The sequence below is a fragment of the Nannospalax galili genome, unplaced genomic scaffold (assembly GCF_000622305.1).
Source record: "Nannospalax galili isolate Female #2095 unplaced genomic scaffold, S.galili_v1.0 scaffold336, whole genome shotgun sequence".
Taxonomy (NCBI): Eukaryota; Metazoa; Chordata; class Mammalia; order Rodentia; family Spalacidae; genus Nannospalax; species Nannospalax galili.
The window spans coordinates 4939574-4953824 of record NW_008343385.1 but is presented as its reverse complement, the minus strand read 5'-3'; the positions used below and the strand labels follow the sequence as shown (position 1 = coordinate 4953824).

The 14251-nt window shown below is 47.4% G+C and overlaps 1 protein-coding gene across 2 annotated transcripts in view; it reads right to left on the bottom strand.

Annotated features, from left to right (window-relative positions):
• Nucleotides 1-5613: 5613 nt before the first annotated feature.
• Otx2 (orthodenticle homeobox 2) overlaps nucleotides 5614-14251 on the bottom strand; it is a 10741-nt gene continuing 2103 nt past the window's right edge. The window contains exons 3-5 of one of the 2 annotated variants that reach the window (XM_008839528.2): nucleotides 11038-11253; nucleotides 9983-10134; nucleotides 5614-8024 (exon numbers count right to left, since the gene is read on the bottom strand). In XM_008839528.2, coding sequence (XP_008837750.1) covers nucleotides 7404-8024; nucleotides 9983-10134; nucleotides 11038-11134 — 870 coding nt within the window. In that variant the 5' untranslated portion in view covers nucleotides 11135-11253 and the 3' untranslated portion in view covers nucleotides 5614-7403. Of the gene's footprint in view, nucleotides 8025-9982; nucleotides 10159-11037; nucleotides 11254-14251 lie in introns of both variants that reach the window. The other variant, XM_029566677.1, reaches the window with a different exon arrangement.

Here is a 14251-nt window from a genome sequence, read left to right as displayed (position 1 = left end):
AAATTAAGGTGATTAACCATACTTGAATTAGTAACCTGTTGATGTTCAAAATACTAAATGGAAACTTGTTTTAGGCCAATCCGTTAAACCAGCCGTCTAAATGGGCTCTGGCACTGGGTACCGGGCTGCTCCATGTACCAGCTGGTGAGGCTTCGAATTGGAAACGGAAGCCGCTGTCAGCCGCTCTATGCCCTGGGGGCTCGGCTGGGAGCACTTCCGCAAGGACAAGGGACAGCACGGACTGAGTTCCCCGGCCCTGGCACACTAGGTTCCGGTTCCGGAATGCAGGCCCATGCCAAGCCCAAAGCCCTGAAGCCAGACCCATCTCAGGGCTTTTCACCACAGCAGGGAGCTGGAGGGAGGAAGCTTGGACTTCGCAGCCCGCAGGCTTGGAGCTGTGCGGTGGTGTGCAGAGGGCAGGGCGCCCACGTGCTCTGGCCGAGGGGGCCCGCTGCATCCGGTACACCCCGGTGCCACGGCGCTAGGATCTTCCCGGTTCCGGTGTTTCCTCGGGCCTCCCCCGGAGGGCGGCAGCTCTCGTGCTCTGAGGCCCGAGCTCCGCCCCCGCCTGGCGCTCACTGGCCGCCTCTCTGCAGGGGACCCGGCCACGTGCGGCTACCGGCAGGGCTCTGGTCTCCATAGGTTCGAGGCCGGTTTCCGGGCGTGGTGCCAGTTGGAGGGTAGGATGGGAGGGTCGTGATCCCCGTAGCCCATGCAGCAGGCCAGAGAGCTGCCTCCTCAGCCTTTTGAGGAGCTCTGTGCCTCCCGGGGTAGTCTCCAGACTCTCCAAATGACAGCAGCGTTATTCCAGGCGCCGCGCGCGGGAAGGGGGCTCCCCAAAGGAGATGCAACTATGGACTTTGCAGCCAAAGAAGACCTGGCTTTCTGTGTCTTTTCACGTCGCTTGCTTGTTGAGTGAAAGATGGGAGTGGAGAAAGAGAACACAGTGTTTTTGCCAATATTCCAGGGCAGCCCCGGAACCCGCTCAGAGCCCGCTCGTTGGTGGCACCGAGGCCACGACGAGGGGGGTCTGAAGCGCTGTTGGTGGTGCTCAAAGGCGGTGGCAGAACTCCTTGAATTTTCCCGGTGGTCGCGGCTGACAGTGGCAAAGCAAGCAGTCACAAGGGATTGCCCTCCGAGCTAGCCCCAAACTAGCCTGAGGCCAGAGGGCGCTGGAGGCTAGTGGGACATCCCCAGCAAGGGTCTTGAACTTCCAGAGCCACACCTTCAGGGCATAGCTTCATTAAAACCAGGGAAGGCAGGGACAGTGGCCCGTAAGCTGCCCCCTTACACCTGAAGGTGACCTTACACCCACAGGCAAGTTTTTCACTTCCCCATTCCAGAATTCTGAGGTTGTTAAAGAGGTTAAATGAAGAACAGAAGTCTCAGGCTTTGCTGAGAAGAATGCCTTTTCTTAAGAGCATCACAGCTAAAAAGTGGTTTGGCTATAAGCTGATAATGGGGTAACTGTGGTCAGACACCCATTCCACAACCTTACTACTCAGAGTTCATGTTATCACATAACGTCCATTAGGCCCTACTAATCCACTGTCAACACATTTCACAGCCATTTGAATGTTAAGGAGATTTTTATTAATGGGCCATGATCCTAAAATATGACTCTTGGTTCTAGAAACATTTTAGCAATTCATGGTTTGGATGAGTGGTCTTTTGGTTGCAACCTGGCCTAAGGTTTGTTGAGATTATAGTTGTGAGACTGGGACAGAGCCTAAAGGAGAACATTCACTGGACCCAAGACCACTCTAAGGACCTACCTTCCAGTCTCGTCCTCAGGATGTAGGAACCAAGGCCAGTACCCACTGGCTGCTGCTCCTGTGGCTCCCAAAGGGGGTTTGCTTGTTCCTTCATGAAAGTTCAAAAAGGGTGAAAAAGCAACTATCAATGAAATGGCTGTTAGAAATGGGCACCTTAATTTTAAAGAAGCCTATGGGCTGGAAATGGCTCCTGGTGGTCAACAGACCAAGGAATCCTTAATCAGACAGCCTGTTTTCCATCCTGAAAACAGGCAAGTTAAGGCACAGGCACTAGAGGGGCAGGTGGCGAAAGATTCCATCGGAATCATGAACATCTTGTCTTCCCCTCAGAGCTCAAGTATACACCCATTCAAACTTTAGCAATTTACCATTATTTTACCATTTTACATTTAGCAATTTGCCATTAGTTTACTATATTCGATTTTCATTTGGTTTGTTTGCTTCAAAATACCATGTTTCCACTAAGAATTGAAGGAGGTTAAGGAATGAAAATAAGTCATAGACCTATGCTGCTTGACTTTCCCTGTAGGAGAAAAACAAATTTTGAAGCTGCCGCCCCTGCTGATAGCCCGACTGCTCTGGCACCTACAGCTATCTTTGCCTAATGGGTTGGACCTGGTGAGGCTCCTTTATTTGAATTTGCTTATTGTTGTTTGCAGTCAACAGCAGGTTGGTTTTTAAACATAAAACACACTGCTTCAAGGAGAGGAAGTCTGGCTGATTCTCTTTAGCATGGGGGTTGGGGGAGAGGGCTCCCTCCATAGTGAGACTGTTGCATAGTAGCGGGCCTTTCAAATGCATGCCTGCCTCCTCCTCCTCTGCAGCCACTTCTACATACAGAAGCTTCTGGTTCCACTTCCTTCCATCAGAAAAACTACCTTTTCCAAAGAATGTGTACGTTTTGCTTGAATCGAGTGAAAAACAATTTTAAAGAACGCTATTCAAAGTCTGGTATTCCTATTAGCAGGCAGTTGGGAAGAGATGCTCCAAGCAATCCCAGCAACGTGTCCCGATACACTGGTGCGTCACCGTTTCACATGTAATGTTAATTCTGTCCGAGACAAATCCTATAATCTGTGCAGTTGCAGGGCCAATCCCAAAAATATGGGGTAGTTCTTGTTGGGGATTTTGCTCTCCCCGTTGCACAGAAGACTCGAGAGTCTTCGGTCTTTTATATCCCACTAACCCAAAGGCGGAAATGAGGCTTCTGGAAGAATAAGGTTTCTCAGAACTGACAGGGTGCTGGAGGTTTAGGAGGGAAAAACAGGTGCCCTAAGCACCCGCCACAGATCTGAGTATGCAGATGCCGTGATGGAAGCTTGAACCCCTTAGTGGCAGAAAAGGAACAAAGGTCCTTCCTGAAAGTTTCCAGGGAAGTCAAGAATCCAGGCCAGGTCATGCCCAATACACGCAGCATCTTCACATTGTTTTCTACGACATCTGCTTCTATTTGCCTGGGATGCATCGGTTGTCTGCCCATGTTTTTTGTGCACCTCTTTTTCATGACCGAAAACACATCTCTGTATGCAATCAGCACCACCTAACCCTGGCAAGCTTGGTTTGGGGTTTCAGCTTTACCCCATAACAACAGCGAACTTCTCACCAGGCGTGAGATACGGATTCGAACATGTGGGTGTACCGGGGCTGGCCGCTTCTGGTTACGTTGGAGACCCGCACTTGTGTGAGGCCTCTGCACTGCAGGTAACCAGAACCCGCTGCCTTGGCAACCTGGAGCTTCCCGGGACGCAGACGGGGCCGCTTCCTATTCCAAAACCTACTTCTGGCCCTCAGGGCTGCAGCGCCCGCTGGGTCCAAAGAGAAAAACAGCGTATGCTTGCAGTGAAACGAAACACAGAGGAGTGGGAGTAAGAGGGTGAATTGAGGCTAAGTGCGAACATCTCAAGCTTCCCTGCTCTGTTATTGGGGCTCCCAGCAGCAGAAGGCCGAATCCCCAAGACCCACTACCTAAGCACCTGGGTGTCCTTGGGAGAGTCCCCAAGGACAAGCCCAGCCTGGCCTCGTTTGTGCCTGACAAGGGAGGCCGCGGGCGCCGCAGGAGCCTGGTGGTGGGAGTGACGGACTTCCCCCTTGGTTGTCCGGAGGAACCGTCCCCTCCGGAACCGTCTGCGGAGCATGCTTCCCGGAACCCGACAAAGCCGGCGGCCTCCGGCCCCCTCCGGACTCGTTTTCGCAGGGCTGGCCGGGTGGAAGCCGCTCGCTGGGCTCTGCTTGGGTCTTGGCGTTAGGTCCTTCGCCCACGGGGCACTCTCCTTCCGACCCTACAAAGTAACTTGACCCCTGAACTCTGTCGGGGCTGAGGTGTCCCAGCGACTCGACCCCCCTGTGGGCTGCGACCCTGAAGGCCGGACTCGCGGCAGCGGGTGTGGCGGGGCGAGGTCGCTCCCTGTGGGCCTGGCCGCGCGGCCTCGGCCCCGGGGCGCCCTGGAGGCCAGGGTCTGGCCGCTGCGGAGCTCAGCCCCGCGTGCTCCGGGTCTAGGAACTGGGCTGAAGCGGAGGACGACGTCTTGAGGGAGGGCCTGGGCCTCTCGTGGGCCGCACAGGAAAAGAAGAGGGCCACCAGGCCAGAGCCCCCTACCCCGGCCTTCGGCCCGCAGGGCTGACTGCAGCCCAGTGTGCAGCCTTGGCCTGCAGGGCCCCTGCGGCCTCCACCCCAGCTCCGACCCCCACTGACTTCCCAGGGGCAGAGATGCGATACTTTCCCTACAACACTACAGTTGGCCAAAAGGTTAGGAAAAGGTAGCCCTTTAAAAAGGGTCCCCGCCTCCCTCAGTGGACCGCCTGGACCAAAGCCTGGCACCCTGGCCTCCGGCTCCGGTTGTCTTTGTGTGGGGCTAGGGTGGGCACACCCACAGAAAAGGTGAGATTACAGGGAGCTGCGCGTGCTGGTGAGCCTAAAACCTGGAGGTTTCGAAAACCGGAACTTAACTGGCTTGATTGAATTTCTCTTCTTATCTACGAAGGAAGAAACACTCCCTAGGTGAAATGCAAAGAGCCAGGAATCTTGGTGGGAAAGATAAAGGTTTGGGGCCACAGACCTTTGTAAAGCCAGTCCCCACCCCTTCGCCTCTGCCCTCCTAAACGAAAGATTTTGCGGACTCGCTTCCGGTTAATTGCCGAGATGTGGTTGAAGCGGCTCCCTGACCCATTTGGAGGACTAGTCACTTTAGTACCAAGTCTCACCATTAAGGGGTTTATTAACGTCATTAAATCCGGAGCAGACTAGGAGTGGCGGGCAGCACTCTGGATGTCTTTAAGCCAATGCTTGCTTCCGGCCCCCTCCCTTTGCATTTGGTCGGGAGAATTCATTTCTGCTTTCCCGCCGTCCATTTAAAGCGATTAGCTGAGTGGTCTCGGTTAAACGAAGTTTCGAAAAGGTGTTGGAAAAATTAGAGAATGCTCACGAGACCTCTCATCTCATTTTCAGATGCAGGAGAAACCGAGTTATTTGTTAATTGCCAGTCATTCTGTTTTTTACACGGGTTTTCATTCTCTAATAAGGTATCCTGAAAACCGAAGGCAGGATGAGAAATGGTTTATTTTGGATCTCCTTTACTTACTGTTGATCGAAAAAAAAAAATGGAAATTAAAAGTGTAGATCTGGGAAAACCTTAAAGACTCTCCAAGGTTGTCTCAGGGAAAACTACAGTAGGGTAGGATGAATCTTATCTCCAGGCCCCATGATCTGCCACCGGGCTTTGCAGTCGGTTGTAAACTATTGAGTTTCCTTTAAGCAGTAAAACAGTTTTACTTATTAGAAGATTAAATGGGGTTCAAGAGCACAGCCAGGGATGGAAAATGAAGGAGCCAGAAAGCAAAATGGTTGCAACTGCTAACCTTCATTTAAAGAGTTACAATCAAAAGTCAGTGAATTTTGGTCAAATTTAAGAACATAAGTAGTTTAAGGTGAAATTAAATATTGCTTTTACCCGAGGAGCACCATGATCATTGACCATTTTTTTCTTTTCTGGTGACTGGTACAACTGAAAAGGAACCCCGAGTTTTTTAACCTCAGCACTTAAAAAAATACTGACCAGGATGCCTTATGTTCAGCTACTGAAATTATAGGTTTTTAAAGTTTTCTGAAACTCTTTTGTTCAGAAATCATTTCTGCCTGAATTGCTTTCAGATTCTGATTACACTCCCTCTCATGTTTACCTCAGCCTTTTTTTTTTTAAGTTAAAAATCCCCTAAGAGAATAGAGACAAATTCTTGCCATTTTTATTTTCTGAGACACTCCATTTTTTCCCTGCCCTCTTAAAAAATTGGTCTATCTAAAAAAAAAAAAAAAAATACTAATAAAGTGCCTAAGAAATAATTCAAGCTTGTAGCAGGGAAGGAAAGAAGAGGCTAATAACTAAGTAGGAGGTGTAACTTCAATTTTGGAGCATCCTGATGGAAGTCACCCAAGTTTACAAACCACTGTCATTCATGTCTAGTTCATTCACATCTTAGCAAAAGGAAAAAGTAAAGGCAAAAGGAGTAAAATTCCTAGTTTCCTCTCTGCCCAACTAAAAACCTTTTGGGGAAGGTGAGGCTGAACATAGACTTTTCATTCATAAATAGTAGTGTAAAATTAAACTAGACCCAACATTGTGCTAGAACCATTTTAATATAATTATACATATCTGCCAAATCGGAGAAGGTTTATGCATATATAACTTCCAGTTAACATCTGCAAGCATAAACGACAAAGATCTCAGTTTAAAATCCATCAGGGTCAGAGCAATTGACCAATGTCTCTTTACTGCAGGCTTACCAACAGTAAATTACAGGTGAATTAGGTCCTTTTTGCCTCTTCTCTCTCCTTGTCCGGAGACATCTTGCCGTTAAGTTTCAGTGCAGCTCACCTCCAGCCAAAGGTAATCTTTCTAGATCAATATTCAGTTGCTCTGAATTTTGCTTGTAATTATAACCTATTTAATCACATAAGAACCCCTGCAGAGGTGGAGTTCAAGGTTGCATACAATAACAGGAGATCACAGTTTTGAAGTCTAGCACAGATTAAAAACCACAGATGTACCATTTATGTAAGACACACACTGATTGTCTCTTAAACTACATATTGACTCCTTATGAACATTTTTTTTTTAAATAAAGTAGTGCATCTAGGACAATCAGCCGCACAATTCACACAGCCCTGAAAAGTTTTTCAGTGCCAACTACCAGTTGGTCATGAAACGTGAATGAGCTTGAGACACTGTTCATTCCTAAGATTCAACCAAGGATTGGCTAGAACATTGGATCACCTCTGCTTTTGAGGGCTATGACCTTCCTCCCCTCCCTCATGACTTAGTTTTGTTTGATTTTTATTTTGAATAGAGTTTGGTTGCACATGGCTAGAATATATTTTATCAATCACTTTGCAAATCAGAAAAACCAATGATCTAAAACTATGACAGAATCTTAAGTAGATTGTTTTGTCCATTTCAGGTGCTGGTTGATAGGCCCCTCTAAGGCCCTTCATTTTTCCTTCTATGCCTCTCGGAGCTGTGATCAGAGGAGTCTGAGCATCATCCCATCTAACTCTTTTAACCAATGCCTGGCTAAAACTGGAATGTCCAGCCCAGCATATTTAAAAATCACCCACAAAAGAGGTTCTACAGGTCTTCACAAAACCTGGAATTTCCATGAGGATGTCTGATCTTTATAATCCAAGCAGTCAGCATTGAAGTTAAGCTTCCAGGAGGCAGTTTGGTCCTTATAATCCAAGCAATCAGTGGTTGAGTTAAAACCCAAGCTTGAAGCTCCATATCCCTGGGTGGAAAGAGAAGCTGGGGACTGATTGAGATGGCTGGTAACTGCATTGGTACCCATGGGACTGAGAGCGGCCCCTGGTCCAGGAAGCTGGTGATGCATAGGGGTCAAATAAGATCCACAGTCCATGCCCCCAAAGTAGGAAGTTGAGCCAGCATATCCTTGACTATAACCTGAAGCCTGAGTATAGGTCATGGGATAAGACCTCTGCATGCAGGAGGAGGAGGTGGACAAGGGGTCTGACAGTGGGGAGATGGAAGCTGGGCTCCAGATAGACACTGGAGCACTGCTGCTGGCAATGGTCGGGACTGAGGTGCTAGAGGGGGGAGTGAACTGGCCACTTGTTCCACTCTCTGAACTCACTTCCCGGGCTGGAGAGGTCTTCTTTTTGGCAGGTCTTACTTTGTTTTGACCTCCATTCTGTTGCTGCTGCTGTTGTTGGCGGCACTTAGCTCTTCGATTCTTAAACCATACCTTAAAAGGGAAAGAAACTTCTTTAATATGGATTTAATAACTCCCTAAGTACAAAAGTGGTCCCAGATTGTAAATCTGTCCAGCACACCCAGATGAGCTAAGGAGACAATTTTCTTTGCACTCTCAAACTTCTCGAATTGTGCGAAAGTCAGGAAATTTCATCTAATTCCTAGTTTACAACAAGAAAATTTAAGGTACTCAATCTAATTATAAGATTAGATTGTCATGCTTTCCCATTTCATCCCTTCTAAACACATATATAGACCCAGTTCTATTTGGGGATGATATCACAATAGAATAGACTGTATCTGCATCTTTTATCTCTGACTGAATGCAGTTTACATTCCCCTGTCCAGGAAGCAATTGCTAATGTGGAAGCTGGTTCCGTGACCTAACATTTTGTCTCTCCTAGACACACAAAAGACATCTCCAAGAAGACATAATCCTGTGGAGAAAAAAGACCCAAGCCAGTGTCTGCTGAAAGTTGGTTTGTGGTGAATGGAATGATTTGTATAGCTTGTTTTGAGCTCAAAGATAGACCTTAATACCAGTCTTTGAGACTCAAGTCTGTGCCTTCAGATTCACTCACTGCATAGATTCTCTTCTCTACACTATGTTCATTGGTTTGTCCACTTAAAAATCTGCCTGCAATTCTGAAAATTCTCCTTACAACCCTTGTGTATGTCTTCAATGAAGGAGCTGTGTTTGGTGTGTGAAGGAGCTGTGTTTGGTGTGTGAAGGGAGTTTATGAAAAACTACTGGCATTTTTATTGGCTATCAGTCCTTAGTCACCCTCTTAAAAGAGCTCTCCATATGGGTGTTGAAAATGTGGCAAAAGTGCTATTCCCAAAGCCAGGCTCAAGGCCTCCACCTTTCAGAACTAGTTTGCTTGTTTCCAATGAGGACTTTGGTCAAGACTTAGAAGTGCTAAAACTTTTTCCAATCCACTATTAAAAAGCCTGCATTCTGCTTTGTAGTTCACACTGACATCTGGCACTTTCACAAACATGTCCTACCTGAAGGAGAGTGCAAAGTGTGTATGTGGTTGAAGTGTCAAGCCTCTTTCCTGAGAGCTCCATATGGGGCTTGCTTTCCAGTCAAGCTGGTGATTCCCTTTTAGGGTCAAGTTATGGAAGACTCAAGCAAAGAAAGGAGGTAACAGAGCTATTATGAAGGTAAACTTGTCTGTTAAATGATCAAGAACTTAAATGGTGTTCCATCCCCAAGAAGTAAAAAACAAAACAAAACAAAACAAAACAAAAAAAACCAAACTTTTATTGTGTTAACTTATTTGGTAAAGGCACCAACTCTTTCTGACTCTATCACCAAATTTGGCAGGACCTTAAGCAGGTCATTTGCTATATTTCTTTACCAGTTCAAAAGAAAAATCTGGAGCCCAGCATGGTGGTACAGACCTTTTTAAATGTCAGCATTTGGGGGACAGAGGCAGGTGGATATCTGTGGGCTGGAGGCCTGCTTGGTCTGCATAGTAAGTTCCAGGCCAGCTGGTGCTACAGGGAAACACTGTCTGAAAAACACTAAATTAATGATGATGATGATGATGATGATGATGTTTGGAATACCCAGGAGCTAAGCTCCACCCCTACACACACACAGAAGTCAAATATGATTTCCATACAAGGGTCAAAAGACCACATGACTACCCTTGAAATCTGCCCAAGGCTCCCTCTCTGCAACCAGAGACTCAGGAGGGTTCTAGGACTTTCTTTCTTTAGCTCAGTAGCTATACTCTTTGGAACCTGGGCCAGAAGACCCTGGTTTATAGGATTAAGTAGGGCCAGGGAAGCAAAAGAATGACTTTCTGGTTCCTGAATGCTTAAAATTTCAAGCTTTCCTTTGATTGGGGCAAAGACCTGAGGCTCTGTTGGGTTTTCTATATACTAAGCTTTGTGGAGTGGGTAGGGTCAGGAAAAATGGCCTGTCTATGCCAGCCCTACCTGCACCCTGGACTCAGGCAAGTTGATTTTCAGTGCCACCTCCTCACGCATGAAGATGTCTGGGTATCGGGTCTTGGCAAACAGAGCTTCCAGCACATCTAGTTGTGCCCTGGTGAATGTGGTCCTCTCTCGCCGCTGCTTCCGGGGGGTGGCTGCAGGACAAGAAGCCCAGGGCCCTTTAGGGTGGGGGAGCAGTTTCTCAGTCACAGGGCTTTGCCTCGGCCGGATTCCCCCACCTTCCTCCCCCACCTTCCACCCCCTCCCGCGTACCTACCAAGGATCTCCCACCCCTTCCGGAGCCTGACAGGACACACTGCCTCTCCCAGAGCAGCAGCTCACTTTGCCTGACAGAGCGTCGCTTTGATAGATAACAAAATAAATCAAATAACAAAAATCCCCAGTAACACACCCAATTCTGCAAAATCAACCGCCAAGCCACACTACCAACAGAAAATGCTGTTCAGTAAATTTAAGGGTTCGCCAAGGAGTGGGAGCCCTGCGAATATGGGGCCTGTTCCTACCACTTGTAGCATAGCAAGGGCCTCTGTTCCTGCATCTTTAAAATGGGAGCATAATATTGGGAGGTGGGGGTGGGGAGATCTAAACGGAAAGCAAAATGCCTGACACCTGAAAGGAAGCCTTAGGGATTAAGGGCACTGGGCCTGGAGGTTCCAGAAGCCTAGGGTGAGTCGGGCAAAGCTGCAAAGGACAGCGCGAGGGGCAAAAAACTGCTACTTCCAGAGGGACATTTGGCGAAGAATGGGGAGGACGTGGAGACACAAGCAAGGGTGCACTCAAGTGACAAGGGCAGTAAACGTCCATGCTCCAACCCAACGAGTGTCCCCAAACCACTAGTAAGAATGGAGCAATGTGACTTTCTGCAGCTGCTGCAGACCCTGGACTCTCTTTTTCCCAGCCCCTTTTTCTCTCCTGGGTCCATAGATGCCCAATGGCTCTCCAGCCTCCAACCTCGGAGCTCCAGGGAAACAGGGGATCACACCCCGAAGGGCAGGCGACGGGAAGGGACAGGCGAGAAAGTCGCAGGGCTCACTTACCCGGGTAGCCCACGGAGGGGTGCAGCAAGTCCATACCCGAAGTGGTCAGACTCAGCCCATTGACTGCGTAAGGCGGTTGCTTGAGATAAGACATCATGCTAAGGTTGTTTGGAGGCGCAAAGTCAGCCCAAATTGGGGGGACCCAGCCGGACGGTCTCGATTCGCCTGGAGTGGACAGGTTCAGGGTCCTTGGTGGATGGGTTTGGAGTGGTGGAACTAAGGGCAAAGGAAACAGAGGGGCTGGTTTACTGCTTCGGAGGGAGCAGCTTCGTCCACGTTGCGTCACTAGCTAGAAAGAGCCGGGGCTGGGCAAGGCACAAGCTTTTAAAGGACTTGCAGATGCTTCAACGCCCCCCACCCCCGCCACACACACACCCCAGCTGCTCTGAAACTAGGGGGGCTGGAGGGAGACCAGATAAACCTGTCTTCCCCACCCCCACCCTAAACTTAAAAAAAAACGAAGAAAGCAATTACAATCTGCCTGCCCCCAAGAACAAAACCCCACGCCTTCAAATGCACACACTGCATTCCTATCCCAACATTTGCATAGGACTCATTGGCTGCCACTAGCTAATTGTCTCAAACAAAACTTGATTGGGGCCATTTGCAGAGACAAAGAACTCTTTGGTTAAATAAATAATGCTGATAACAAAGCTCAGTGGTGAGAAACAAAGAAACAATTGAAGAAATCTACCTCTCCCCAGACTGTTGCCTTTCCACGGCAGAGATTTTAATTATCTTAGCTTTTTACCACTTTCAACTGCTGCGAACCAAAAATGTCAATTCATTTAACATCTAAAATACCAACTTGCTGAACAACAAACTTGAGAAAACTGCCCAACCACTATTATTCCACATTTGAAGTCATTTCCAGTAATCATTTTCACCTAATTAGTAGTCTGGATAATTAGATTTTGAGGTAAGTAACAGATTTATTAGAGTTTTGGAGAACCTTGATTATATATATCCAAAGAACTAAAGCTAAACAAACAAGTATTTAACTTTTAAGCGACAGCCATCAAATATTTAATTTAAACATACTGCAAAAACAAAAACAAAAAAGTCTTCAAAAAAAAAAAAAGTCTGGCACAGAGCTTGCCAAAAATTCTTAAGTAAAGTTAAAATCCCACCAATCAGATAAACGACAGGCCCCACATTTGCAAGTCTGGAGGGCACACATTTGTAGAGCAAGCTGCTTCCACATTCATTTTGATGGAGGGGGCTGCAGATTCTGGGGAAGGCGCATTTTTTGGACCTTTGGGTTCTCAGAGGTGGCAGCCGTTTCCTGTTAACTCGACCTGCCTTTTCCACATGTTAGTTTTGAAGAAAGTAGATCAACACCCAAAGTTCTGGAACTAATAGATTTGTCTCTCTACCTTTCAAATATACTACAGTTGCAAGAACAAGAGCTTGGAAGAAGGAAAAAAAAGAAAGAGAAGTTATTTACTTTCTTAGGGAATCTCCCTCCAGGAAGTATGTTAATATAGGCAGGCAGTTTGCAAGTCAGGCTTTTATTTTCCTAAAATATTGCACTTAGCTTGCAATGATCTCTACTTTGAAACTTTGACACTCTGGGAGATTTCCTTAAAATGGCAGATACAAGATTTAGAGTTCTCTCTCACTTTTCTGAGGGTCTCAGTAAATTTTAAGGACTCTAGGTTTTCATATTTATGTTGCTTCGGACATCAAGACAAAAATCCCACAAATGGGACCACTGTGACCTCTTCCTTATTTAAATTCAGAACACAAGTCATGTTTTCCCACCCTGAGATTGGATTTCATGTAATTTTTAAAATGCTCTTCTTGGAGGTTTTGAGTATTTATCCTTAAAATTAATTTAGTTGCTCTTGCAAAGATTTTATGTTCCGTATACCTCTTTTCAAAAATGCAGCTATTTGCAGTTTATAAAAAAAAATAACGTTGTTTAAAAATAGTCATTGCTTATTTAAATAGTCTCTAAAGTGGAGTTCTTTTTAAATATACTCTTAGTGTCTTGGAAAGTTCTGAGCAATTATACAGAAACCTAAAATCATATCAGATGTTGAGATGGGCAAGTGTCTACCTCACACCCAATTAGAAACGCCTGACACACCACACAATAAAGTAGCACGTTCCACCATCAAAAGCAAAAACCAGAACAAGATCCTTCTTGCAACTCCAAAATTGTTAAAACATCCCAGGTCAAACTGTTTTCACTTTTCCTCCTGCATATAAGGGGGGTGAGAAGGGGAAGAAAAACAAAAACAAAACCACCAGGACTTCCCAACAGCCAGCCTAGGTATGCACACTCACTGCTTGGTGACCGGGCTGTGGGCCCTTCCATCTAACTTTCCCAGCTTGGTAAGGATGCCATCCTCGCTTCTTCATACACAGCGCAGACGTGGAGAAAGAAACGCCCTTTCAAAGACACTAGCCTCAGTGTGACCGCTATCCAGCCGAGGTGGCCTCTGAAAACTCATACCTAGGAGCAGACGGCGGTAGCACGGCGAGTCCCCGGGTACCCGACCTCTGATGTGAGCGGCTCGGTCTGGCGTCCCTGTGTCCCTGCCCAACAGCCCCGCAGCCCGGCAGCCCCGGCGCCCGAAGTTCAGCTCCACTGCCTGCGCCGGCCTGCGCAGCCTTATATATAACGGTCAATTCGTGCAATCTGGCGCTTCCCCCTCCACACCCCCTCCCAAGTTTTTTTTTTTTTTTTCCTTCAAGAAGCCCATCTACCAGTTGCTGTGTCCTCGCTCAATAATAATTACCTCGTCCGAGAATTAATTATAATAAATGTTTTCTTGATAAACTAACGAGATAATCCGAGGGGCACACGTCCCTTAATTACAGGCCGTCGTGCTCAGCTCTGCTTCTCGTCCTGGCGGATTAATTTTCTGCATGATGGAAAGGAAACAAAACTATGTGGACTGGCGACTGGCCTGGGGCTGGGAGGACAACCGAGAGCCGGAGAAAAGAAAGAAAAGATATGTTGGCATCGCGGAAAACAGCCGGCGCTGGCCTCTCCCGGGCTAAGTCCAGGGAAAGTTTCTGGCCTCAGGGAAATCAACAACTCCACCATCCGCGAGGGAGGGGTAAAGAAACTTGCCAAAAGGGTTGGCCTTGGCTATTAATTATGGTTCGAAGAAGCACGGATGCTAGGTCTGGAAGGAGAGGCCTGGGTGTCTACCTCACTTGGGGGGGGGGGAGTTTACTCTTAAGCCCTCTCTAGTAGTAG